A 23,785-nucleotide genomic window follows, 5' to 3' on the forward strand; every position below is an offset into this window, starting at 1 on the left:
TTACATTGTACTTAAAAATATCTTAGAAAACCAATTTTTCGTTAACTATAGCTGTTTTAATGTTATAAATTAAATACGTTTTTTATAGTTGTAAATGATATAATATAGCCATAGTTAGTATATAAATTTGGCGTTTTATTTTATCTTTTAATCTAGTTGGATCAGATAATCATAAAAAATCATAAAGACTAGTGAATTACTAAACATACTAAAAATTCACAAAAGTTTTCAAAGGAAATTCCAAAGAATTAAAAAAATAAATAAATAAATAATAAATTATCAGCTGTAGCGCTGTCTGCTGAGTTGCTCAATTGATAGAAATATTTTCTCTACTATTTTTTTCCCCTATATATTTTCTTAATCTAATAAATATCTAACAAGCGCTGCATTAAAAACCATCAAAAGGTATTAAAACGTTTAAAAATTTACATTTAAATTAAATTATAACTGAAAAAAAATAAAGAAATAACTTAATTTGCTCTATCATTGATAAGGGGAATAACGTCAATTTAGTTTCTTACCGAGGATTTGGTTTTCAACGGCTTTATGTAAAAATTCAATACTATGGAAAATTATATGAAAATTTTATTCACTAAATATATTTGTATTACAAACAGCTTTAATTATGGAGTAAGGATTAATAAACCACAAATGATGATTAGATTATATTAATAAATCAAAAAATGCATGTATTTTAAATCTTATGGTTTTATTTTATAAGGAAAATTTTATTTTAATGTTGATTGTTATTAACTAAACTGTAAGATCTTTCAAACGACTTGTTTTGGGAAGTTTCGTTCTGCAGCTTAAATAATTTGAGACATTTTTGTCAGCGCAGTAGGGTAATGAGAACTCTTCTCCCCCCCCCCCCCCTCCCGGAAGGAATAAATGGATCAAGAAAAGTAGAAGTAATAGTTAAGCAAAAATACACTAATGAAAAAAAGTAAAGCAGAAGCAAGTTTGTCAACATGAATGAAAAAACAGGCGGACATAGTCAATTATATAGGATAATACTTAAATTACCATACATTTACTTCAGATTTATTAATTGTTAAATATATAACACAAACAGAGCTAAAATCATTGATCAAGGAAACAATCTAACCAGCTGAGAACTCGTACAAGCAATTTTGGTCACAGCACATTTCTTCTTCTTTCTAAATAACAAAAAACAAGGATGACAATATCCAAGTAGAGAAGTATAAAAAGAATCACGGAGGGACAAACGGACAAAGTAAACTATACAGCATATGTTCAGTTATCATAACAAAGAAAAGAAAGAGAGAAAAAAGCCAAACGAGACCTTAAGGTTCGTTTCTTTTTAAGCACGACCGACAGACAGACGAACAAAGCAAAGTGAATAATAGATGCGCATATATAAGGGAATCTCCACTTAAAATTTTTGCTGTCTATCTTAAATAGAAACCGAGGCTAACAAATTTCCCCCCAGAGCATTACGGACTGACTGACACATAAAAAGTAAATTATACAGTACCTTCGCTACTAAAAATTTGGACAGAGATGCCTACAGACAAAGGGACGAAATAAATTTCGGTTTAGAAAAAGAAAAAAAAATGAGAAAAATATAGACAGATTAAAATGTATACATTACTCATACAGAAAATTAGTAACAGACAGATATATGGATTAATATTTAGCAAGATAAAGGAATGGGTAGATTTGCATATACAAAAACAGACGTTTAGAAAGATAGTTTAGAATAAACTCAATGAGATGTGTATTGAATATGTATACCTTACATAAGCAGCTATACAAGAATAGCAAAAAATAATTCCAGAAGCAGGAACTACAGTTGGATCTCTCCTGAAATATCATCCTGTTATAAGAGAGGTAGGCTGCATGTATGTTTAACTGTCTGTCTGCACTTAAGATCTCTGTAACACCTGGTCCATATTATTTCTCTTTTTAAAAACTAAAGGTGGGGGGGTGGGGGGTTAAATAATGTTCTCAAAAGTCTTCCAAAATGGAAAACTATTTAGGATATTTCTGGATAATCTTTTTTATCCACTAGGTAAAAAGTAATGTTTTTGACTGTCTGTTAAGGTCTCACTAACCACTGAACCGTTTGAGTATTTTACTAGGTCAAGGGAAGGTTTAGGGATATTTTATTTATTAATATAATTTGGAAAGAAAGTATGTTAAAATTACCCACCTCCCCCTCTTAGTTATTTATGCTGGACTTAGACTCGTCACCTAATTAACCGCTTTTAGATATTCAGGGCTCAAAATGAACATAGGGCGTTTTTATACTTTTCGCTTATGTCAAAGGTTAAAACATTAATTTACCTTATTTTATTGCACAGAGGACAGATATTTTGTCTGAGGTTATTACTGTTCATATTTGTGGGAGGAGCCACTATCTTATTTCCAAGCTTCGTGTCTAAATAATAAAAGAATAGAGCGGGGCACGATCTACATATATGTAACTCTACTTACGGGTTGGGAACCCTATGCTGACTTTCCCTATGCTCTTTGAATATCAGCCAATAGCGACGGAAATATAAACAGATCCGAGTCACTACAAAAAAAAACAGAAAGCAGTCGAACAAGGTTCCCACCACTTGAGCTAGGCGGCTATACTCAAAAAACGTCTATCTCAGAAAACGCCTACTTCAAAAAACGCATTTGTCTGGATTGTACATCTATACTTATACATTTATTGTCTAAATAGATATTATAATACTTTTGGTTTTGATTAATAAACTAGGGATACAGGGATATGACACTAAAAGCCAGATTATTTCCCTCTCTCAATTATTGGGTCTACACTCAACATTTTATTTTTTTTATTTATTTATAATCTTAAATGTTGGTTCTTTACCTTAAAGGATACTGGACAATTTTGTATTGGTTTAAGGCTATTTTCCAAAGGTACTTTAACCCTAAGTGCGTCCCCTCTATTTTTGAAAAAAAATGAAAATATGGTGAGTTTATTTTTTATACCTAACACCTGACGTACTCTAATTCTGCGGGGCTACCAAGAACCCCAAACAATTCCTAACAAACAAATGAAAACTATCCCTCCCCCCCCCCCTTTCTCCTTATTTTCTTATTTTTTTGTCCTCCTTTCACAAATTCCTATTTCCCTGATTCTTCTTTACAATTTTTATTGGAAAATATTTTTTTGGGTATTTTCATAAAGGTTATTTCTGAAAATCTAATTAAGATATCATATGTAAAACTAAAAATGGAGGAAGGAATAAATCTGTGAAGGTCAAAAAGAACTTTCAAAATATATTTTCTCGTATTTATTCGAATCCGGTGGATAGGAACCGGTTCTCATCCATATGAAAAAACTATGTCTAGCATCGTATTATATCCAGTTTTCTACGAATATAGAAATGTACAATCATAAGATTAAAACCAGTTTTTTTAGCCGGTGTTCCGGCACCTCGGGGCTAAAAAAACTAGTTTTAATCTTATAATTGTACATTCTATATCCGCGGAAAGCCGTTTATAATACGATACGAGAAATAACTATTAAATCTTAAAATCAAAATTGACAGAGATGTCAAGGGATAAGACAATGAAAGATTAAATTAATATAAATTCCTAATGAAGGTAAACAATTTTATCCCTTCTAAAAATTTAGAATATAGGTTGAAAAGTTTGGACAATTCTAGATCGGAACCAACCAGCAAAAAATCATTGAAAGTACCCAAAGAATTTAGCTTTCAAATAAATTAATTAGCTATAAAAATTTGGGTACCAACGGGATTTACAATCTAATAACCTCTCCCTCCCTGAATATTTATACCGACAAAGTGAGTTACAGAGAGAATATTGTCAAATCTGTGTCAGAAATGGAACCCAGTAAAAGTGTCGGACTGATTATGACGTAAAAAAGTAGTTAGCCAATGAGAGGCCACAATAAATTTTACCATTGGTCAATAATAGCCTTTCATTGGCTTATTTTTTTTCTTACGTCATAATCAGTCAGACACTATTACTGGGTTCTCAGAAATGTTTTTCTTAATCTATTTAATCATATATGTTTTTTTCCATTTTATAATCCTAACAAAATTCTAACTCTATGTGTCAATTAGGAAAAATATCAGATTTCTGGCAATTTTGCAAATATATGTCGAATTACTCTTTCTCTAGATAATTAGTCACTTATATAACAAGGATGACAACATCCATAAAAGCGAAGCACTGAAACGGTTGGACAAACGGACATTAACACTTATATAGTGTCAGAACTGAATAATCAGAATATAAATGTATAAGAGTCGAAGCAAAATTGTAAGTAAATTTGTTGAAAAACTTCTTGATACAGGATAATGTTTAAGGACATACTTACATTATTAGGACTTGATTGTAGAGTTGCTTCGCTTATAACATTATACTTTGTTGTCCCAGGAATCAACATACCGAAAATCAGACAAATCGGATAATTAGATCACATAGAAATTTGTTGTTAAAAAAGTAAAAAAAAAATCAACATGTTTATAATGGACGTACTGACACTCTTGTAATGATTATAGAGTTGCTTGCTACGCTTTCTAAATCATGCCTAACTACTAAAGGAATCACCATGCAAAGTTTGAAATCGATAGGACAATTCTAACATGCCTAAATTAACGGTAAAAAGCTATCTCTCTGTGTGTGTGTGAGTGTGTGTCTCCTAGCTGGGATCTTTAGAGATAAGACAATGGACAAATAATTCATATACATTGCCTATGATGATAAAAAAAATTGCCACTTTTGTAGATTAAAATTATTGGTTGAAAAGTTTTGACATTACTAGTTTGGGACCAACCAATTAAAATTCAATAAAAGTACCCAAAGTCTTTGAGAAAATAAATAAAAGTAAGTGGTTACAAAACTTTGGGTACCAGAATTAATTACAGTAGGAAAATCCTCTCCCTAACCTGTGTGAGTAATATATGCTCGCTGCGCATTAGCAAAAACGCTAGCAAACCCACTTGACGTCGGGTTCGTGTTTAAACTACATCGCGTAAAACTAATTAAAAAGTAAATGGTATATTATATATAGTATAGATGTATATACAGACAACTACCTCCCTTCATTTTTCAAAGACCTCTTTCGCCTGCTTCTAAATAATTTTCTGCTACTTGGCTGTGTTAATATAAGCGACACTATTGGTTGATTTTCAATGACCCAATAGGAAGGTTGCACAAGATAGTTGCGATGGGGAGATACAGTTATTTAACCCTTTCTCCCTCTAGTGTTTTACTCTAATAATGGTACCAACTGCTGTTATGTCTTGTGTGTGACACTACTGGCAAGATTATAGGGAATGCATTGTTCCATTAAAAACTGATGTTTAAAATACAATAGATACCTGAATTAGAACTCTGATAATGTTCCAAAACTTGTAGGAAAAAGCATCCAATCTCTAAGCCTTAAAGCAGAAATTATTTAATTCTTCATAAATTAACAACAAGATTAAAAGTAACAGGATATCTCTCTGTCTATTTGTGTGTCCATTTATATGTGTGTTTGTAGCTTAAGATTTCATTAACCATTTGACATATGTGGTCAAGCTTTTCTTTGACCATTAAGATCTCGCTTACTTTTTGGCCGATAGAGTATTTCATTTTATGGAAGCCCAACAAAGGTGCAACTATAACAGTTATGTCCTTGTGTTGCACAACAAAACAAGGATGACAACACACATAAAAGCAAAGGACTGAAAATGTAGGACAAACGTACATCAACACTTGTATAGAGTCAAAACTGAACAACCAGAATATTAGACCTTGGTTATAGAGTTGCTTCGCTTATGACATTGTACTTTGTTGTCTTAGGAATCAGTATACCAAAAATCAGATCAATCGGATAATTAGATCACATAAAAAATTGTTGTTAAAAAGTAAAAAAAAATCAACATGTTTATAATGGACGTACGGACATTCTGGTAATGATTATAGAGTTGCTACGCATTCTAAATCGTACTTCAGGAATCACCATGCAAAGTTTGAAATCGATAGGACGATTCTAACATGTCTAAATTAACGAAAAAAGCTATCCGTCTAGAAAATCTCTTCTTTTAGAAAGGAGTGAGAATCAACTTAACATACAAGCAGAATACTTCTTAATTGCATCATGATTACCTGTGGCTAAAAATTTTGCAATTTTTGATACAACACGGCTCACTTTAGAGTCTGGTCTGGTTACTGCTGCCCTATTTTCCTTAAAATTTTAGTTTTGTATTTTATCCATTCTTTACTGTTCATCTACCTCTTAAATAAACTAAATGTCTTTCTGTATCTTGGTTGTTTGTTTACCTGTCTTTCTGTTCATTTGTTTGTTTGCCTGTCTTTCTGTTCATTTGTTTGTTTACCTGTCTTTCTTTTCATTTGTTTGTTTGCCTGTCTTTCTGTTTATTTGTTTATTTGTTTGTTTGCCTGTCTTTCTGTTTATTTGTTTGTTTACCTGTCTTTCTTTTCATTTGTTTGTTTGCCTATCTTTCTGTTTATTTGTTTATCTGTCCGTCTGTCTGATTGTTTATTTGTTTGTTTGCCTGTCTTTCTATTCATTTGTTTGTTTGCCTGTCTTTCTGTTCATTTGTTTGTTTGCCTGTCTGTCTGTTCATTTGTTTGTTTGCCTGTCTGTCTGTCCATTAGTTTGTTTGCCTGTCTTTCTGTTCATTTGTTTGTTTACCTGTCTTTCTGTTCATTTGTTTGTTTGCCTGTCTTTCTGTTAATTTGTTTGTTTGCCTGTCTTTCTATTTATTTGTTTGTTTGCCTGTCTTTCTATTTATTTGTTTGTTTGCCTGTCTTTCTATTTATTTGTTTGTTTGCCTGTCTTTCTGTTCATTTGTTTGTTTGCCTGTCTTTTTGTTCATTTGTTTGTTTGTCTGTCTTTCTGTTTATTTGTTTATCTGTCCGTCTGTCTGATTGTTTGATTGTTTGTTTATTTGTCTGTCTGTACGTCTGTCTGTATGTATGTCTGTATGTCTGTCTGTCTGTCTGTCTGTCTGTCTGTCTGTCTGTCTGTCTATCTATCTATCTATCTATCTATCTATCCAGGGTGCGCCACATAAATCCGGACTTTTTTCTAATGGCCATAGCACCAAAACTACTTGACCAATCATGACGTTTGACCACACCATAAAAAGCTTAGGTAATTACCTTTTTGCCCATAAAAAATTTTGGACGATGGAGGACGTGTTCTCCGAGCTAGCAGCGCTTATGTTTAACATGGCAGAATCGAATTGCGCTGATAGTTTACCCTGGATACTCAACTAGGGCCCACTAAATCTGACCTCAGCCCATCTGTAGGTGAGGTAGAGTTATGCAACTTGCTGGGGATACTGTAAGATACATAAGTAAGACAGTCGAAAAGACTAGAGCTCTTTATTTGAAATGGCTTGGCCGTAGTACTCCATCAAAGTGAAACATGGCAGATTTTGAGATGTCAAAACTTCAAAAATTGTGAAAATTCGTGAAAATTTCTCCGTTCTCGGCTACAAAGTCCGATTTGTAACCTTAAAACTCGTTTTAGACTATGTGTTGCGATGATAACCCTAGCTTAATCTTTATGCCATTTCCAAAAAGGTATTAAACGTTGTTCTATCTTATTTGTGGCCCAAATGAGAGCCGCCGAGTCGAAGGGTAGCTTGAAAGATGGGTGAATTTTGATCCTGCAGTTACTCACGTCCCTAAGGAGATATGGCCTCCCAGCAGCCCCGATCTTCATCTAATTGACTTTTGGGCCTGGAGCGCCACTAAAGCACGAACCAATAGACGCGCCCATACCACAAAAACCTCCCTTTTTGCCACTATCAAGGAGAACTTCGCCAGCTTGGACAGGGACATGGTGACCAGGATCTAGGGACGGTTCAGTGGGCGGGTAGAGGCGGTGGTTGAGGCTGGTGGCGATTTTATTGAATAATCTAATAGTCATATACCTAGTTTGCCTCCCAGTTTTTAAAATCCAATAAAATCTTTAAAATTGACGATTTTATGTTCATTTGTTTAAAAATAAGAAAAAGTCCGGATTTATGTGGCGCACCCTGTATCTAACTATACCTGATCTCTATACTGCAGATGATACTTGGCTAGTATTGCCTCTACAGAATGATATTTGGTTTTATTCAGAGTGAACAGTATCAAAATAACTAAAATATTTAAAATAATATTAAATCAGAATATCGTTTTTCTGCTTGGGAGAGGGTATCGTCACCCTTCCAAGATAAATGGTCCCTGGAAAAGAAGCGTAGCCGCTAGTATTTAAATATTTAACAAAAAAGTTATTATCATAAAGTAAAATAGTAACTAGAAAGGTTTAAACATATTTTGGGGGAGGGTAACACAACCGTCCTAAGAGAAATCACAAAAAAATCTAAAATTTTAAAAATATTTGGACGCCACATATACAATTATTTCCCAAACAAAATGTTTGGGAAAAAAAACATTTAAAGTGCAACTAGAGGCCTATAGGTGCGTAGCCTCTAGTTTTAACATAATTTAACACTCATTTGATCTAAAAACATTTGTGGCGTGCAGAGGATTTTTTAAAGGGGTGTTGATACCTGGGTGGATTCACCCCTTTTCACCCCGTTCGGCACACATCTAGTTTTTTATACTTACCTAAATTTACAATCCCCCAAGAGGCATGGCTGTATGGATATATCTTGACAAACCAATTTCGTATAGAACCAGCAAGGCTCGAACCCGCGGCCACGCCATCCATTTCATCTTCCCTAAATATAAGTTTGATTGTTTGTTTGTCAGCACATCACTTCCTATTTCATTTATTTTACAGATCAAATAGAATTAACCAAATCTTTCAATCTTTAGGCCTAAGGGCCCCTGAAAATCCTTTCTGGGTAATCAAATATTATAACACAAAAATATAGTTGTGACTTTAACAAAGCACTTGAAAAACAAAAACTCCTTATAAAAGTAAATATGATTTAAAAAAAAAAAAATAAGTGTTATAACCAACTTTAAGGTGCAGGCATGATCGTAAAGCCACGACCACAGGAAACTTTAGTCAGTTCCTGTGGCCACATTTTGGGACAGATTGCTAAACAGACCAACGAACAAAAATTGCTAAACAAGAGTATAAAGAAGAATAGAAAAAAAAGAAAATAGTTCGAGGCTAACATTATATTAACTTATTACAAACTCTCACACAGACACACAAACAAACAACAACTAATAACAGAGCTAAAAACCATATTTTAAGCTAAATTTCATATTCATATGACGTTATTTTGTTCTTTTACGTTAGTTTAAATAAAAGGACCAGAAAAAAAACTATTCTTTGTATTTTTATTATATAAATATTTATATTTCTTTTATGTTCTCTGTAACCCCTACAACAATACAATGATTTTGACATATTCAAAAATTGATGACGTTGTTTCGATTTTGTGTAGATTTTGAACTTTTATTCCAATACTTAAATTTTAACACTAAATATTTTTTAGATAATATATTCTATTGAAAAAAGTAGTAAGTTGCTTAAGCGTACAGAAGGAGGGCGTTAACACACCACTTAAAAATGAAAAGGCCTACCTCCCCCCCCCCCCCTCTCAAGAAAAACACCACTTCATAAAACCCATGGCACACCACTAGTTTTATGTAAAGTCAAAAAGATCTCTTAAATGAAGGGTCTTAAAGTTCAGGGATTTTTTTGTGATTTCATGATAATTATAAGGCTTTCGACATACCCCTCCCCCCTTCTCGTGCTTTTGTCTTAAACATTAAAAACAAACCCACCATAAAAATTCTTCTTTTATCAAAATACAAGCCCCTAGTGATTAGAGGGCTAAGCAATGGTTTGATACGATCAATTTAATATTAATTTAATGATCATTTGGACTATAAAGTTTTTTTCTCTTTTAGAATTTGTATCTATATAGGTAAATTTTATCTACATTCATGCACGCTTTTTTTACTTATATAACTAAAAAATGTAGAGAAGTGTATCTAACATACAAAGAAAAACAAGGACGAATAAATCTAAAATCGAGAAATTAAACAAATAAAAAGCTATAATCAATAATCAAAGAGTGAAAAATTAATTTAAGCAGCAATATAATAAAGCTATCCTTTACTGAAAGACGCACTGATACACCATATGTATAGAAAAGCTTTGCTTTGAAAGACACAAAGTTTTACAATGAAACTTTACATCGCCTCTGTTTTTAGTTTATAATATAAAAATAATTTATTCAATAAATTATGATAATTTTTTTTCGTGGAATATTGAAGTCAGAAAAAACAACGAAAATCCATTTTGTTAGTTTGGAAAATGTAAATATGTTGAACAGCTACTCTTTAAATGAGTCTGTCTGTGTAATAATGATTATAATCATAATTATGCAAAGAGAGATGGGCTATTTATTACACTATTAGGTTTTAAAATAACGTTTGATTATTCGTTGGCTTAACAACTTTGGAGACTTTTAATGATTTTTAATTGGTTAGTTTATTAAACTGAGTGTCCAAACGTCTCAACCACTATTTGTAAGCTACAGAAGGGGTAATTTTTTGTATAATCATAATGGGGATGTACATCAATTTATCTGCTATTGTCTCATCCCTTTAGATTTCTGATAATCATGGGTGGGTTATTCTATGTCAGGGTTACAAGATATGATAATAGAAAGATAGAAAATATTTTAGAATAATCTACACATCCAATAGATCTAATTTGATCAGGGAGAGAGTCGAGATTGGATCATAAATTATATGACCCCCAAACTTTTATACATGCCTTTCCATTCTTTGACTTTAATAACTGTAGAAACCTTTTCCTACAAACAAAAGTAATAAGACGTTTGTCTGTGTATTTGTACTAAAGGATCCCGCTAACAGCTTAACCAATGTGATCCATCTTTATTAGTGAAGCTTCTTGTAGGTCCAGGGAAGGTTTATAAGAGAAATCACCCATGGATAAAATCCCCCCACAATATTTTTTTACTATTTCTTTTTGAAACTAAAATTGAAAGTAGAGGTTCGCCAAAATATCCCCTTTCTTCTCTCAAGTGCCCCTAGAGGCCTCTAGTGGCCTAGCAGAATGTTACATTTCTGTGGACATATTTAATCTTGTTTGCATACATATTGGCCACTACATATGTGACATCAGAAGCGAACAATAAAAATATTCTTTCAAAAACTTAAAACAGTCAAGAATTTAAATTGACTGTAGTACAAAAATGCATTATTGAATGGAAACAATATTATTACATGGATCTTGCACCAGATTTTCATATTCTCTAATAAAGTTAAAGTTGCAGCGGGCTCAAATAACGATCCCCTACACTAACCTTTTCATCATCCCCTCCCCGCCTCCTAGCTAACTAAATTGACGAAAAATTTTCCCTTGTCATGATATCCACTTATTTTCTACATCCATTAATGGAACTTAGTAAAATAGCCTAAAACTATCAAAAGACTTAAACTTTTAAAAATTATTTGAAAAGTATTTTAAAACCTATGCGAAGTTTCCCTGAAATGGTGAAATAAATTGGTTCAGTGGTTATCAGATCTTAATAGACAAAAATAATAAATTCCTACTTCATATATTATTCAATTCATTATCCTCACTGTAAAAGTTATGAAAGGTGTCTACTTTTTTGTATATTTTTGTAAAAAAAAAAATATACATATATCTATTCTATATTTACATGTTTTACGATGAAAAAATCCAAAGGAACGAAGCCTAATATTCTATTATATTAAGTAATAAGTAAGGTTCATGTTGTTTTTCTATTAAGAACCACTAAACCGACTGAGTTTTTTATTTTGATATATGTTCCGAGTTGGTTTTATGCCATTTTATTTCTAAATCTAGTCTAAAGTTTAAGCATGGTTTTATGTTATTTTTCTTCCTCCTTCCCTCTTCGGTGTTTTGAGCCCAATTTTTTTCTTATCCCTACTGAGAATGTAATATGTAAATAATAATAGGTATTTACTCTTTATATATTTTTGTTTAAAAGATATTTAAGAACCACTGAACCGACTGAGTTTTCCATTTTGATATATGTTCCGAGTTGGTTTTATGCTATTTTATTTCTAAATCTAAGTCAAGTGATCGTTGTCAAAGAAGTTAAAGATCAGCATATTTTAAATGAACGTCCGGACTTTCTGGTAACAATTATAGAGTTGCTACCCTTTCCACGTCATACCTACTGTTACAGGAATGATCATACAGGATTTGTAATCGATAAAACAATTCTTACATGCCTAAAAGAACTATCCGTTACAAACGGTTGAACGTTCCTTTATAATTATAGAAAAGCTTCGTTTTTAAAAAATCACCTTGATTTATGAAATTGTTGGTTAATTTTGTTATGAAGATAGGGAAGAATTATTTGGATGGTAAAATTTCTAGTCAGTGATATTCTCTCCTTCCCTGGGTGTATTGGTCGTCTTTCTAAAATTAAAACAAGGGTGATTCAGGGATCTACAGGGATAAGACAATGGGCGATAAATTGATGTGCATCCCCAATTACACAAAATTACCCCTTCTGTATTATCATTATATTTAGTGGTTGAAACATTAGGACACTCAACGTAATAAACTAACCAATCAAAATCCATTAAAAGTCCCAAAAGTTGTTTAGCCAACGATTAGGAAAACGTTATTATAAAACTTTATTGACTTTTGTAATAACATCCCATCGTTTCCTCTCTTTGAGGATGATTACATCCACTAGTATCCAGGGAAGGAGGGGACATTGGGATGTTTATTACACTAGTCCCCAAAGCTTTATAATGAAGTTTTCTTAATTAGTAGTTTAACAATTTTAATGACTATTATTATTGCATATTATTGATTGGTTGGTGTCAAAACGATTAAACCACTAATTGTCATAGATATAGGGGTAATTTTGTCTGTTATCATCGGGGAAGTACAACAATAATCAGCTCTGAATAGTAATGTAGATTTTAAATAAAATAAAATAAATAATTATATGTATATTGGTGCAAGATATACAAATACTAGAATTGTTCATTAAAAACAGCTTTCCGCGGAAAGTAATATGAAAAATCAATTCCAGTTTGGTTATCCACCCTCAAAATAATCATCATACTTAAAAGTTAAATAAGTGCGAAGCGCGCAATTTAATTTTTATATTTCTTTTTAACTTGACACCCTCTTTAGCTGTTTTATGGGGTTGTAGATTCTTGACCAGGGGTGTGTAGTGGACCACATCAGATAGAATGTTAGAGTATTATATGTACAAACGTTAATCATAGAGTAGCTGCGCTACTATTTAATTTACCTAATGAGTAGAACTGTTGAGCAAAGGAGGCTGAGGATTTGTTGAGATAATGATATTGGAGGATAGAATTTAACATCAGATATATCTCATCTCTACAAAATTTATTTATTGGATTCAATTAATCATCATTACTGATAGAAATATGTATAACAACGAATAACATTTTGTTATGAGTCTATTAACCCTTGCTCAACACCCAATATAACCTAACCTAAAAAACGAGAAACTACCCACCCTTTTATTGTCAATTTATTTAAAAAACTAAGAATAATATAATAAAAGAATATAAATAAAGTCAGGCTATACGTCTTTACATTACGTTAAGGTGGAGTGAGTTGCGATTTTTAAGTGGCAACTCACTCCACTTTAACGTAACGTAAAGACGTATAGCCTGACTTTAATTATAGAGTAGCTATTCTACAACTAGATATCCATAATGGTTTGATTGCCAATTTTGATATAGGGGAGATTATTTTTGGTCCTGGGTAAGTTTTAAGCTACTTTTCCTAACAAGTTAGATTAGGTAGTACAATTTTTTTTTAAATTAGACGGGTAAATTGGCTGAGATAAAATTTGTAGACCTCTATCTGTTGAAAAGAACATAATTTCTAATAATTACGCCACAATTGAATAAAAATAATGTAAATCTTAACTATATATCAATAAAACTTGCCTATAGTAATGAAGAGGGTGAAGGTGTGAAGTTGAGTAGGAGCTTAAAACATCCAGTAACTTATCCAAAGCTGGCCTGAAAAAAATATACATACTTAATCATAAGGATAATTATGTCTCTTATCCTTATCAATTGCGGTTTCCCTCAAAGCGCCTAGTCGAGCACAAAAACCTCCTTAGCTTATTTTAAAATAAATAAAAAACAATGTAGTGTAATTAATTCTGTGTTTGTTTTTTACTTCATTCAGAAAAAAATGTGGGAAAAAAAATTTGTTTTAACTTCAAACATATTAAAAATTTAATTTTTATTTTCTAGAGCTTCTAACATCCAAGCAAAATCTTTTTACCCCTCTCCATCCTTATGTAAAAGTAACAGGTTGTCTGTCTGTGTCTGTAGTTCTCCTTGATAGTGAGGTTTCATATAGGTCCTGGGAAGGTTATTAACTATTGTGGGGAAGGGTACCAAAAAACACCCAAGAGAAATAGTTTAGAAAATAAACAACCATCCAAAAAGTTTTGGGTAAGTGGCAACGCCTCTTATGGGGCGTTTCACAGTAGCTTTTCCCCTATTTCTAGACCCTGAGGGGGGCTCTAACCCCGCGGGGCCAATTACCTAATCCTGCGGACAGTAGCCTAACTTAACTTAACGTAAAATAACCTATCAACTGATCAAAAGCTACTGTAAAAATAAGACAAAACGCCTCTTAAGAGGCGTTGCCTCGGAACGGAATATAACCAGTTTTTTCTTCGCTTTTCATCATAAAATTGAAAGTAGAGACCCAACTTCCGCTCCTTCACCTTTCTTCAAGCGCCCTGAGTGGTCTCTAGGGCTGCAGCGCCGCACTGCAATATCTTACTTAGTTATCTGTTGGAACCCTTGATACGCCGTGATGTCAAAAACACTCGGATTTTGTTGTTCTTCTAACCGGGAATTTAGGAAAACTGCCATCTTTAATCTTAAACAAGAAAAAAATCGTCCAAAAGTAGCACGCAGTATCCAATGAAGAAATCGTGGAGGTTAGTTGTGTTTTCATACACTTGTCTAGTTCATAAAAATAGTTACTCATTCGCAAAAAAAGAAGAAAATATATAGTCCCTCTCATGGCAACGCCCCTTAAGGGGCGATTTGTCGTATTTTTAAAATGTCTTTTAATAGGTTAATTTAGGTTAGGTTATGTTATGTTATGTTGGGTTAGGTGATTGCCCCGCAGGGGCTAGAAATAGGAGAAAAGCTACTCTGAAAAATACGAAGAATCGCCCCTTAAGGAGCGTTGCCACAGAAGGGACTATACCCTAAGGTTCTTATTAATATCATGTACTCAAAAAATAAGTTGTTTATCTCTGTGGGTCTTGTTCTACCATAGGCGTGCGGAAGGTGGTGCAGGGGAGGCCGAGGGGTGGTGCATCAACCACCTGACAAAATTGAGGAAGATTGATAACCCCCCTTTTACTAGTTGTCTAGTCCCCTTAACCCCTCTACACCTCTCTTTAATAGCATATAGACCTCTCTGATACACCACACAAAAACAGCCAAGAAGGGTGTCAAGCTAAAAAGCTACACCACTCTTAAAGATAAGGGGGTATTAAAAAAAAATCATGCTCTTCGCGCCTCAATTTACCAGAAAATGGTGCATGTTTGTCTTTTGATAATACAGGGGATTTGACATCATATTCCTGTTCACACTAAAGGTTTCTATCCAATAAGATTTCAAAAAGATATTATTACTTCTAGAAAACAAAAATTTGGATGATAAAGGACACTATAATTTTCTCACAAGAAGGAATACCCTATAAGACAAAAGCTTCGTTTAAAAATTTCGGTAAATTAAATAAAATATACTCATATAAGTGTTTTATGGCAGCTATTTGTATTTTTGGCAGAGGTTCTTACATTAAGACAAAAAAAACATCTAGCTGTATTACTGCCAGTTGTAGGAACGCCATGTACCTTTCATATATGCTATTTATATAAAACATATTTCATGGTTTAAATTCACACAAAATAAACGTTACATGCCTATAAATCTATTTTATAATTTTTTTTCGACTGACATCTTTATAACTTGTAAATATAAAATCAAAACTGACTAAATTTTACTTCGCTGTGATGACAATCTTCAAGCATATGTTTTGTATGTAACACTATTCTTATGAAAATATTATTATATTAATATGATAACAGCAAAACTAATCACAATATAGATATAAATTTTGAAATATTTTATTATCTTTTCACTTCAAGATTTGAAGATCAGCTGACTTATATTTACTTTATATTTTATTATCTTTTCACTTCAAGATTTGAAGATCAGCTGACTTATATTTACTTTAAGCAAAACAAGCATTTCAATATCCTTTAATTTCCATTTGAACCTAAAAAAGCCCCTCCCCCCAATTAGATAAATAAAACTAGGTTAAAATTATTCGTGACGTATTTTAGTAATATTAGTTTGTACAAACTAATTAAAGTTTTATAAAGGTCCTCAAAGTTTTAAAAGCTATCAATTAAATAATGTGTAAATTAAACTTTTGCTACCAGTATAATTTGCCTAAGGGAGCGGACAATGGGCTGTTTATTACACTAGTCCCCAAAGTTTTCTAATAACGTTTTTCTTATTTGTTGGCTTAAAAACTTTGGGGGCTGTATTAAATATCGATCGGTTAAGTCATTAAGTTTAGTGTTTAAATGTTTCAACCACTAGTTTCAATCTATTGAAGCGGTAATTTTGTGTATTTTGTCCAGCTGATAATTTGTAGTCCAAGTTAGTTAGTATAATAGACTAAACACTCTGTTGTTGACGAAGTACACTTTCATTGGTCAATACAATAATAAATATCTAGAAATTATATAGTTAGTAAGATATATAAGTTTTCCGGAATTTTAAAGTTAGGGGGAGATTTGAAATCTGCATCAAATTTTGAGGATTTTTTATAAAATAAGAATAAAAAAAAAAAAACTAAGTAACAATTATGGAAAATAGTTAAGTTTTTGTTTTAATTGGTAAGGCAGACTAACTATTAAGATATATAGGTTTTTCGGAATTTTAATGTTAGGGGGAGATTTGAAATCTGCATCAAATTTTAAGGATTTTTTTATAAATTCGTTTTTTGTATAATTCTTTATCTAAAAGCGAAAATCCAATTTAAGTTAATTAATTTTGGCATCTGTGATTGGTGGATTTAAAAAATCTTCACTCTGATTGGATGGCGTACATCATTCAACCAACTAGAGCGCAGGTAGTTTAAAATCCACCTATCCTATTGGTCAAAATTAATTAACTTAAAATGCATTTCCGCTTTTAGATAAAGAATTATACAAAAAACGAATTTATAAAAAAATCCTTAAAATTTGATGCAGATTTCAAATCTCCCCCTAACATTAAAATTCCGAAAAACTTATATATCTTAATAGTTAGTCTGTCTTACCAATTAAAACAAAAACTTAACTATTTTCCATAATTATTACTTAGTTTAATATTTTGTTTTCATTCTTATTGTTATTGCTGCGCTACTTATGTACACAATAATTTTAACATTTCATATTAAAACCCTGGTTATAAATTATTGGTTGAAGGGGGGTTAAACTTAGGCCAAATCTAACTAAAACGAAACTACTAAACAAGTTTATCTGGTATGGCTTAGACCGAGCATAACTTTCACATAAACGCAAGTGTTGCTTGATTATTGTTTACTAGTTCTTTCGTCACTAGTTTCTATGTGAGGGTTAAGTAATAAGTATGTCAGGAAAATAGCCTAAAACCTTCCAATGACACATATATATATAGTTTCCCTGAAAATTAAAACCAATTTGAACCACCACTTTTCTTTACCGTAAGCTACAGACAAAAAAAACCTTAATACTTGTTAATACAAATGGCTACGACACAAGCATCTAGGGGCTCTGTACTCGAAGGTGCAGATTGAGGGCTAGAAAAATAGCCTAAAACCATCTCAAGACTGAAATAAAAATAGCCTAAAACCATCCCTAGTTATATAAAAGGATAAAGGAAAGGACAGGATAACAATTAGGTATAATCTTGAGCAAATCAAATTGTAACTCTATATAACTTCCAGTAACTATGACTATCATAATAACTTAAAATCTAAATTATGATTTCAGGGACCTAAAAGAAGCTATACTTTAAAAACATGAAGATCGATTGATTAGCGAGATTTTTCGTTGCTAACAGACAGACAAACAGTCATCCTGTAAAAAGTCAGATAATCATAAGTAGCTTTATTGAAATAAGTATATCATAAGATCATCGTTTTTCTTTTCATAGGATATGTGACTTTCATGGTTTTTTTTGTACATGGTCATTGGTCAACCTCTCAAACCTGTAATACTTTGTAACTCGCTTTGTCTGTCTATCCGTAATGATGAAGGAGGGATACTCTATAATTTTAAATGTCCGTCTGTCCAGTGTCCATAAGAAAAGGAAAGTATTGGGAAAACTTGAAATCCATTTGCTATTCAAGTTAGTATCTTTTATATGAAGATTTCTTATACTAATAAAATAAATCGTTCCATCAGTCTGGCTTTAATGTTTTTTCATACATTACATTTAAATAATTGGCCAAATCCTATTAAATTAATTAGGCTATATTAGGAGTTATGATTGTTTAAGTTATTTTGTCTATGTAAGACTATGGAAACCTTAAAACCAAGAAAACCAAGGTTAGCCTAGGAAATTTCATAGGATTTGGCGCATATATTTATCTGTTTTTGGCCCAATAATTCATGAGCTTTGCTTTTTATGTAGGTTGTCATTCTTGTTTTCAATACTTATGTCTGTTAACATCCTTGTTATTATCCCCATTGTTAGAAATTCAATTATACTTTTCCTATGATCGATAATTATTTTTTTGGCAAGAAGTTTTAATAAAAAGTGGGTTGTGCTATCATTTGCGCTAAATGTATCATGCAAGAATTAATTATTAAAAACTCAAGGGACAGTGGAAAGTGTCATGCGTGATGGCATAAAAAATACGTCTGAAAGGGGGCTATGAGAGGAGAAGTTGGAAAGGAAACCAGTAAGAAAGAGATAAAAGACGTATTTTCAGGACGTCACACATGACACTTGCCGCTGTCCCAAACAAAAAAAAAAAACAGCACCAAGGAAAACGGACATGCTGGGGTGGTGGGAAGAAATCCTCCTTTTTTTTACATTTTAACCGCCCTTTTTAACTCCCCCCCCCCCCCTAAAAAAAACTTTTCAAATAAATCTGGTGAATTTTATATGACGAAATGTAAGTTTACACAGCTCCCACCACCCCTCCCCTCGTCCAAATAAATTCTAATAGTGTTGGGAGAGGTGCCCCCCCCCCTCTAAAATATCTTTATTTCAAGCTCTCCCAATCCACCCCACTTATCAAATATCCCCTAATATATTATTGTATCATAACTGCTGGACCAACATGGTTCACAATGCGTTCGACAATGCTTTGACTTTTGTGTCAGAACCTAAATTGGGACATGTGCATTTCATTACTTTAGGTTAGGTAACTTTATCTCACTTTTTAATAAAATCTAAAATGCAGCTGTTTTGATTTTCACCCCCTAGGAGTTACCGCATACCGATTATTTATTTAAAATTTTGAACAACTTTGCTTTGATAAAGTTCTTCATAAAACCACTCCTGAAGTGAGTTGATCCATGGCCATTTTTATCAGTTGCTTTGATAAGGTCACATAAATTCAGCCTTAAATAAATCATATATAGAAAGGTTTTATCAAAGACTTTATAAAAGCAAAGTTGTTCAAAATTTAAAATTTTAAATAAATACTCTTTGCTTTTCTTGTCATGATTATGCGGTAACTCCTAGGGGATGAAAATTTAACTTGAAATTTTCAAATCAAATTTCCTTAAAAACGGCTGCATTTTAGATTTTATTGAAAAGTGAAATAAAGTTACCTAACCTAGGGTAATGAAATGCACTATGTCCCAATTTAGGTTCTGACACAAAAGTCAAAGCACCTTTGGACGCACTGTGGGTTATTCATTACAGTGAAGCTTCTAACAGGCGATGGGTGGGGTTTCCTCCACCCTCCAAAAAATACCCCCAGCCATCCCCATTTTTTATTTTAATTTTCTACAGTATAGAGTCGAACCCCCTCCCCCCTCCTTATCCCTCGAATGCCGGTAGTTCTTTATATTGTGTCTGTTTGTGAATATGAAGCACACTGCGAACACGTGGAAGTGATAGCACACATAACAATAATGATTCACATTTTCAATAGAACTATCGAGAGAAAGAAAAAGTCAAAGGGTTTTTCAAATTTTTGCCAGTTTGAAATGGTTATCATTTTTGCTAGGAAACGTAGAGCGCCCCTAGCATTTAGAAGCTCCGTGGGCTATGCAGAAAATAGCCTGAAACCTTCTTAAGACCTAAATCTAATAAAACAAAATATCCTTAAAACATACATTTAGTGGGTCGATTTAATGCCCCCGAAAAAAATAGATTAACCATCCCTACATCCCTATCATAAGAAAGGATGTAAAAACTTTAAATTAAGTTAACATAATTTAGACTCTACTTATATGATTTCAATTGAAAAGAAATTTAATATGATCCAAATCGTTTTATCAATTCATGTTTAAATAATTATTTTGTATACTGTATAGAAAAATTCGGATCATGGAAAGAAAACAAAGTCATTCCAAATTAGGACAGAAGTCACTGGAAATTGATCTAAGGAAGGCTACTTATGTCCTTCATCTAACAAAATCTAACTTAAGGGAGGTGACTTATGTCCTTTGTCTGACAAATTCTTACATTAGGAAGGCTGCTTATGTCCTTCATCTTGCAAAACTTAGCTTTTCTGTCCTTCACATTGCAAAACCTCACAAAACATAGCTTTTCTGTCCTTCACATAGCAAATTCTTGCAAATCATAGCAAATTCTTGCAAAACATAGCAAATTCTAGCAACACATAGCAAATTCTTGCAAAACATAGCAAATTCTTGGAAAACTTAGCTTTTCTGTCCTTCACATAGCAAATTCTTGCAAAACATAGCATATTCTTACAAAACATAGCAAATTCTTGCAAAACATAGCAAATTCTTTGAAAACTTAGCTTTTCTGTCCTTCACATAGCTAATTCTTGCAAAACATAGCAAATTCTTACAAAACATAGCAAATTCTTGCAAAACATAGCAAATTCTTGCAAAACATAGCAAATTCTTGGAAAACTTAGCTTTTCTGTCCTTCACATAGCAAATTCTTACAAAACATAGCAAATTCTTGCAAAACATAGCAAATTCTTACAAAACATAGCAAATTCTGGCAAAACATAGCAAATTCTTACAAAACATAGCAAATTCTTGCAAAACATTGCAAATTCTTACAAAACATAGCAAATTCTTGCAAAACATAGCAAATTCTTGCAAAATATAGCAAATTCTTGCAAAACATAGCAAATTCTTGCAAAACATAGCAAATTCTTGCAAAACATAGCAAATTCTTGCAAAACATAGCAAATTCTGGCAAAACATAGCAAATTCTTGAAAAACATAGCAAATTCTTACAAAACATAGCAAATTCTTGGAAAACTTAGCTTTTCTGTCCTTCAAATAGCTAATTCTTGCAAAACATAGCAAATTCTTACAAAACATAGCAAATTCTTGCAAAACATTGCAAATTCTTACAAAACATAGCAAATTCTTGCAAAACATAGCAAATTCTTGCAAAACATAGCAAATTCTTGCAAAACATAGCAAATTCTTGCAAAACATAGCAAATTCTTGGAAAACTTAGCTTTTCTGTCCTTCACATAGCAAATTCTTGCAAAACATAGCATATTCTTACAAAACATAGCAAATTCTTGCAAAACATAGCAAATTCTTGGAAAACTTAGCTTTTCTGTCCTTCACATAGCTAATTCTTGCAAAACATAGCTTTTCTGTCCTTCACATAGCTAATTCTTGCAAAACATAGCAAATTCTTGCAAAACATAGCAAATTCTTGGAAAACTTAGCTTTTCTGTCCTTCACATAGCAAATTCTTACAAAACATAGCAAATTCTTGCAAAACATAGCAAATTCTTACAAAACATAGCAAATTCTGGCAAAACATAGCAAATTCTTGCAAATCATTGCAAATTCTTACAAAACATAGCAAATTCTTGCAAAACATAGCAAATTCTTGCAAAACATAGCAAATTCTTGCAAAACATAGCAAATTCTTGGAAAACTTAGCTTTTCTGTCCTTCACATAGCTAATTCTTGCAAAACATAGCAAATTCTTGGAAAACTTAGCTTTTCTGTCCTTCACATAGCAAATTCTTGCAAAACATAGCATATTCTTACAAAACATAGCAAATTCTTGCAAAAAATAGCAAATTCTTGGAAAACTTAGCTTTTCTGTCCTTCACATAGCTAATTCTTGCAAAACATAGCAAATTCTTACAAACCATAGCAAATTCTTGCAAAACATAGCAAATTCTTACAAAACATAGCAAATTCTTGCAATAAGGGTCCCAAACTCAAAAACGAATTTTCAGCGGGATCCGACCACCGGTTCTTGAGATATGGTGACCTGGTGTTCTTGGTACCGATGGTAAGATTTGGGAAATGGTTCGAATCCTTAGTAAATTTGGCTAAGTCCAAACATATTTTGACACTTAGTCAAATTTTTGAAGAAAAAATACCAAGGTGACACCAAGCGTACCTACTGAGAGGACACCAGGTCGAAAATATTCTAAGTGTCAAAAAATTTTTGAAGGATTCGAACCATTTCCCAAATCTTACCGTCAGTAACAAGGACACCAGGTACCGTATCTAAAGAACCGGTGGTCGGATCGCGTTGAAAATTTGTTTTTGAGTTTGGGACCCCTATTGCAAGAATTTGCTCTGTTTTGCAAGAATTTGCTATGTTTTGTAAGAATTTGCTATGTTTTGTAAGAATTTGCTATGTTTTGCAAGAATTTGCTATGTTTTGTAAGAATTTGCTATGTTTTGCAAGAATTTGCTATGTTTAGTAAGAATTTGCTATGTTTTGCAAGAATTTGCTATGTTTTGTAAGAATTTGCTATGTTTTGCAAAAATTAGATATGTGAAGGACAGAAAAGCTAAGTTTTCCAAGAATTTGCTATGTTTTGCAAGAATTTGCTATGTTTTGCAAGAATTTGCTATGTTTTGTAAGAATTTGCTATGTTTTGCAAGAATTTGCTATGTTTTGTAAGAATTTGCTTTGTTTTGCAAGAATTAGCTATGTGAAGGACAGAAAAGCTAAGTTTTCCAAGAATTTGCTATGTTTTGCAAGAATTTGCTATGTTTTGCAAGAATTTGCTATGTTTTGTAAGAATTTGCTATGTTTTGCAAGAATTTGCTATGTTTTGTAAGAATTTGCTATGTTTTGCAAGAATAAGCTATGTGAAGGACAGAAAAGCTAAGTTTTCCAAGAATTTGCTATGTTTTGCAAGAATTTGCTATGTTTTGTAAGAGTTGCTATGTTTAGCAAGAATTTGCTATGTTTTGTAAGAATTTGCTATAATTTGCAAGAATTTGCTAATTTTTGTAAGAATTTGCTATGTTTTGCAAGAATTAGCTATGTGAAGGACAGAAAAGCTAAGTTTTCCAAGAATTTGCTATGTTTTGCAAGAATTTGCTATGTTTTGCAAGAATTTGCTATGTTTTGTAAGAATTTGCTATAATTTGCAAGAATTTGCTATATTTTGTAAGAATTTGCTATGTTTTGCAAGAATTAGCTATGTGAAGGACAGAAAAGCTAAGTTTTCAAAGAATTTGCTATGTTTTGCAAGAATTTGCTATGTTTTGCAAGAATTTGCTATGTTTTGTAAGAATTTGCTATGTTTTGCAAGAATTTGCTATGTTTTGTAAGAATTTGCTATGTTTTGCAAGAATTAGCTATGTGAAG

At 32.3% G+C, this 23,785-nt stretch overlaps 1 protein-coding gene across 1 annotated transcript; it reads right to left on the reverse strand.

Moving 5' to 3' along the window:
- Positions 1-1,025: 1,025 nt before the first annotated feature.
- Positions 1,026-14,978, reverse strand: LOC145323785 (peroxisome assembly protein 12-like). The gene is made up of 11 exons (XM_080166324.1): positions 14,765-14,978; positions 13,909-13,983; positions 13,236-13,327; positions 12,268-12,382; positions 8,584-8,696; positions 8,023-8,111; positions 6,103-6,181; positions 5,331-5,390; positions 2,308-2,401; positions 1,756-1,824; positions 1,026-1,157 (listed from the first exon to the last, which is right to left on the reverse strand). The coding sequence occupies exons 1-11, from the start codon at positions 14,854-14,856 to the stop codon at positions 1,088-1,090; spliced, it is 948 nt and encodes a 315-aa protein (XP_080022450.1). The 5' UTR covers positions 14,857-14,978; the 3' UTR covers positions 1,026-1,087.
- Between the last annotated feature and the right edge of the window lie 8,807 nt (positions 14,979-23,785).

The sequence above is a fragment of the Acartia tonsa genome, chromosome 7 (assembly GCF_053477335.1).
Source record: "Acartia tonsa isolate MP-2025a chromosome 7, ASM5347733v1, whole genome shotgun sequence".
Classification (NCBI taxonomy): Eukaryota; Metazoa; Arthropoda; class Copepoda; order Calanoida; family Acartiidae; genus Acartia; species Acartia tonsa.